We start from the raw sequence: 5,013 nt of genomic DNA, 5'->3' as shown, positions 1-5,013 counted from the left end.
GAGCAAAAGAGAGGTGGGGATTGGAACTTGAAGGCTATCGCTGCTTATACTATTTTATTTCTAAAAGAGATGCTTTCAAGACCTCAACAACAAAATCGAGCAGGTGAGACTCAAAGTGGCGCCGGTTGTGTTAAAATGGGGTCTAGGTGTTAACGTAGTGAGCTAAAGTGGCAAAGTCAGAAACAGTGTCACAGAGGGTTAAAACATTTATTGTCAACATGATAATTATGTACATTTTCTACAACACGTTTTATCAGGAAGTAGTTGCGTTATTGTAAGGGCATAATCAGTCTAGTCCTAAAATATACTGACAAAACTGTGATGTAATATTTGTTGCAATTCTTTACCAACTTCTTTGCCAGCTACTCTTAAAAAGAAAACATTTTATACACAATGGCAATTTTAAAAAAAAAAGAAAAAAAACGACAATAAACAAAAAATATTTAAAAGTCACTCAACATTTTCAAATATTACTCTTAAACAGAAGTCATAATATATTTATAGTATTTATTTTCTGCTATTGTCCTGGGACTCTGCAAATCATATCTGCACCATTAGCTGCTAGCTTCTTAAACTCGAGAGGTTCAGACCACTTATTGTTCTCAAGGTCATGTTGATTCATGTTGTATTTCTTTTCTGCATTTCTCCTTGTAGATTGGCGAACAAACAAACAAAGATGGAGAAAATATGGGTTGGGATGCTGTTAGTCTGCACAGTCTTTGGTGCCACCGATTACAAAAGGATAACTGGGAAAACTGTGATCGGGATTGATCTGGGGACCACATACTCATGGTAAGTCACTTCAGACTCTTTAAATAATGGCATGATGTCTCTGTGGAAAAATAATATGGGATTCAGACTGAATTCAAACTGTTTCCTTGCAGTGTTGGAGTGTTCAGGAATGGGCGTGTAGAGATTATTCCCAATGACCAGGGAAGCCGAATCACCCCCTCCTACGTGGCCTTCACCAGTGAAGGTGAGCGTCTGATTGGTGATGCTGCCAAGAATCAGCTGACCTCTAACCCTGAGAACACTATTTTTGATGCCAAGAGGCTGATTGGTCGCACATGGGGTGACTGGTCTGTGCAGGAGGACATCAAGTACCTGCCCTTTGAGGTGAGCTTTCAAGCTGAAAATAAAACTGGTTCTTTGGGTCATGTTTGAGGGAAATTCTTGTTCAATTAATATTGATGTATATTACTGTGAAGGTTACTGAGAAGAAGAGGAAGCCCCATATCCAGGTTGACATTGGTGGTGGCCAGGTTAAGACCTTTGCTCCTGAGGAGGTTTGTGCGATGGTGCTGACTAAGATGAAGGAGACTGCTGAGGCTTACCTTGGCGAGAAGGTACAAAAATGTCAGAGATTCTAAATAAGTGAAGATGCAAATCTTAATTAACCCCTTTATGGGAAAATTAAGAGAGATTAGAGCCGGCACGCTCCTTTTACCTTAACAATTTTTAAATCCTGGTAGCACTGCAACTAGATAAACTAGCGCAATGGGAGGTTTTTTTCATATAAAATAAGAGAAAGATAAGATAAAACTTTCTTAATCCCACAGGTGGGTTCCTCATATGAAACCGGAGGAGATGTACTTACATCTTATGCATTCAACTTGTCCTCGGTTTCCTTCCAAATATGGCTTTGCGAAGATTGCAAGCACTTGCAGCAATAAAACATTATATTTCAGAAACACGTTTTGCTGATCCGATCAGCTGTTCATAGCACTTCCCATTTTGGAATAGACGTCAGTGCCAATTATCGCATGTCCGACATCCCCTGCCCAAAATCAGAAGTGATATTTTGTGGGTAATGTAGTTTTTCCCTCTAAGACAGTTATAGGCCTATACTGGTGATTTTAAAAGTTATGTTTGACTTTATGCTTTTCTGTTTAGTTTCTGGGATGCTTAGACCTCAAATTGCATTGTTTGAAATAGTTTATTTTGATGAACATGCTGTTTGTTATGCAAATTTGAAATGTAATATTTAATTCCGATTTTCCCACAGTATTTAAAAGTTGGTGTATCTCAAAAATAAAACTATGAAGACACTCAAAATAAATTTCCTGTGGTTGGAAACTACTTTGTGCAACTTTATTGTATTTACAGTTTTGAGGGATAAGGCTCTTAAATTTCTCTAACTAGAAATATATGTAAAAAAAAAAAAAAAAAAAAATCAATTTCAATTTTTTTTGTAGTTCATTGCAATTTTTTGCATTTTTTTTTTAGTTACTATGGACTCAATGCATTCGTGTCATTAAATTTGCTATATAATGATTGTATTGATGTATAGCAACTTGAAATTATCCCAAAAATGGCATTACAGCATATAAAAATATGAAGATAAGCTGTGGCGGACTTGGTTCTATGGTAGGTCTTAAAGGGTTAAAGAGTTAAATGGTCTATCATGAAATCTGACTTTATCGTTTTTCTTTAGGTCACACATGCTGTGGTCACTGTCCCCACATATTTCAATGATGCCCAGCGCCTGGCCACTAAGGATGCTGGTACCATTGCTGGTCTGAATGTTGTGCGAATCATCAATGAGGCGTAAGCATCTAGTCAAAATCACGAATCATGAATTTGGTCATCTGCAATTTAATACAGTGAAAAATCTCCCTGCCCTCCCTCTGAACAATAAGTTCTCACTGTATTCTTTAGAACTGCTGCTGGTATTGCTTATGGCCTGGACAAGAAGGATGGAGTGAAGAACATTCTTGTCTTCGATCTGGGTGGTGGCAGCTTTGATGTTTCTATTCTGACCATTGAGAACGCTGCATTCCAAGTGGTAGCCACCAATGGTGACACTCATCTGGGAGGTGAGGACTTTGACCAGCGTGTCATGGAGCACTTCATTGAGCTGTACAAGAAGAAGACTGGCAAAGATGTGCGCAAAGACAACTGTGCTGTGCAGAAGCTGCGTCGTGAGGTCGAGAAGGCCAAGAGGGCTCTGTCTGCCCAGCACCAAGCCCACATTGAGATCGAGAACTTCTTTAAAGGACAAGACTTCTCTGAGACCCTGACTCGTGCCAAGTTTGAGGAGCTGAACATGGCAAGATATTAAGTTGGTTAATTAATTCAAACCCTTTTGGAGAAGCGGCTGAACAAGCTTTTTAACTTGTGTGTTCTTTAAAACCCAGGACCTGTTCTGGTCCACCCTGAAGCCTGTACAGAAAGTGCTGGAAGATGCTGAATTGAAGAAGTCTGACATTCATGAGATTGTCCTGGTTGGAGGCTCCACTCGTATCCCCAAAATCCAGCAGTTGGTGAAGGAGTTCTTCAATGGCAAGGAGCCATGTAGAGGCATTAACCCTGATGAGGCTGTGGCATACGGAACTGCTGTGCAGGCGGGTGTGCTTTCTGGAGAGGAGGACACTGGTGAGTCATGACTCTTACAAATATTTTATTAAATAGGGTTGAGCTTTCAAATGTAAACAAATATTTAGTAAACCTATTCCTTCACTTGCAGGTCATGTGGTTCTTCTGGATGTGTGCCCCATGACCCTTGGTGTTGAGACTGTTGGAGGAGTAATGACCAAGCTGATCCCCAGGAACACAGTGGTGCCCTTCAAAGAATCTAAGGTTTTTACTACACCCTCTGATGACCAGACAACTGTCGCCATCAAAGTCTATGAAGGTAAGAGCTTGGATGTTGTTGTTTTTTTAAGTTGCCAAATAGTGTTTTTATAAAAAATAATCCAATGACAAGAAATATGTGACGCTGGAATTTAACGTTCCACAAGTCTAATTGTGACTGTTTTTCTTTCTTTTTTTTTAGGTGAGCACCCTTTGACCAAGGACAACCATTTCCTGGCTACCTTTGACCTGACTGGCATCCCTCCTGCTCCTCATGGTGTACCGCAGATTGAAGTCACCTTTGAGATTAATGTCAATGGCATTTTATGTGTCACTGCTGAGGACAAGGCCACAGGCAACAAGAATGAGATCATAACTGACCAGAACTGGCTAACACCTGAGGACATCAAACACATGGTGAATAACGCCGAGCACTTTGCTGAAGAAGACAGGAAGCTGAAGGAGAGGATCAATGCTCACAATGAGCTGGAGGGCTACGCATACACCCTGAAAAACCAGATTGAATCCATTGAGAAGGCAGTGGAGGACAAGATTGAGTGGTTGGAGTCCCACCAAAATGCTGACCTGGATGACTTCCAGACCAAGAAGAAGGAGCTTGAGGAAGTGGTTCAGTCCATTATCAGTAAGATCTGTGGTAGTGCAGGTGGTCCACCAGCAGAGGGCAGTAAGCAAAATGAGAAAGATGAGTTGTAGGCAGGTTTGAAGTCTTATCGCTCCTTGGCCCTCTGGCATGTTGGTCTACATATTGGACTGATGGGACCAATGTTCCCTCTAATTTTTCATGTGTCTGAGTGAACACACAAACTCCCTGAGCGTCCCTTGGACCACTGTGAGCGACATCAGACGTGTGCACTGTGGTCACGCCAGCATCTAATCCATCCAAGTTACATGGTTTATTAAAATAATCAAATTACAGCATTTACATTTATGTTAGACTACTTTTAATTAACTGCTTTAGCCCACTTACAATGAAAATGTAAAAAATCCTGTTCATGGCCTGTGTAGTATGTTAACACTATTGGAAGTAAAAATAACTTGAACTCCAATTTTGAAAACACAACTTTCTTCCTTTTTATAAAGCTCTGACTTGTATTATGAGTATGAGTCTGTGGTCTGGGAGAGAGTCTGTAACTCTCTGTCTGCCAAATACAGTATATAATGACCAATGCCGGGCAATTAATTATATAATTACTTCTTCAAAAAAGTAACTCAGTTTGGCAAACAACAAAGTGTTTGCAGCTATTTATTTTTTTCATGCAGCCAAGGCGTTTTTAAATAAACATTTCAAACTATTTATAGAACAATCAGCTGTTCTGCATCAAATCTGATGCCACACAAATTATTTGTGCCACTCCAAAAAATAATTTCTGTCCACTATGAGATAAAGGAGAACAACAGCCTGATACCTGCAGGCCTGAC

The 5,013-nt window shown here is 40.1% G+C and overlaps 1 protein-coding gene across 1 annotated transcript; it reads left to right on the top strand.

The window, feature by feature from the left end:
• Window positions 1–4,397, top strand: LOC100705893 (endoplasmic reticulum chaperone BiP-like). Its single transcript, XM_003455831.4, has 9 exons — window positions 1–103; window positions 655–792; window positions 885–1,116; window positions 1,209–1,346; window positions 2,435–2,547; window positions 2,659–3,049; window positions 3,138–3,375; window positions 3,467–3,634; window positions 3,776–4,397. The coding sequence occupies exons 2-9, from the start codon at window positions 677–679 to the stop codon at window positions 4,285–4,287; spliced, it is 1,908 nt and encodes a 635-aa protein (XP_003455879.1). The 5' UTR covers window positions 1–103; window positions 655–676; the 3' UTR covers window positions 4,288–4,397.
• The last annotated feature ends 616 nt before the right edge of the window (window positions 4,398–5,013 follow it).

The sequence above is a fragment of the Oreochromis niloticus genome, linkage group LG3, assembly GCF_001858045.2.
Source record: "Oreochromis niloticus isolate F11D_XX linkage group LG3, O_niloticus_UMD_NMBU, whole genome shotgun sequence".
Lineage (NCBI taxonomy): Eukaryota > Metazoa > Chordata > Actinopteri > Cichliformes > Cichlidae > Oreochromis > Oreochromis niloticus.
This window is presented reverse-complemented; position numbering and strand designations above follow the sequence as displayed.

Coding starts and splice junctions, on each gene's coding strand:
- LOC100705893 (XM_003455831.4), top strand. CDS start 677: ATGGAGAAAATATGGGTTGGGATGCTGTTAGTCTGCACAGTCTTTGGT. Junction 2,548..2,658: donor GTGCGAATCATCAATGAGGC/GTAAGCATCTAG, acceptor TGTATTCTTTAG/AACTGCTGCTGGTATTGCTT. Junction 3,376..3,466: donor TTCTGGAGAGGAGGACACTG/GTGAGTCATGAC, acceptor CTTCACTTGCAG/GTCATGTGGTTCTTCTGGAT.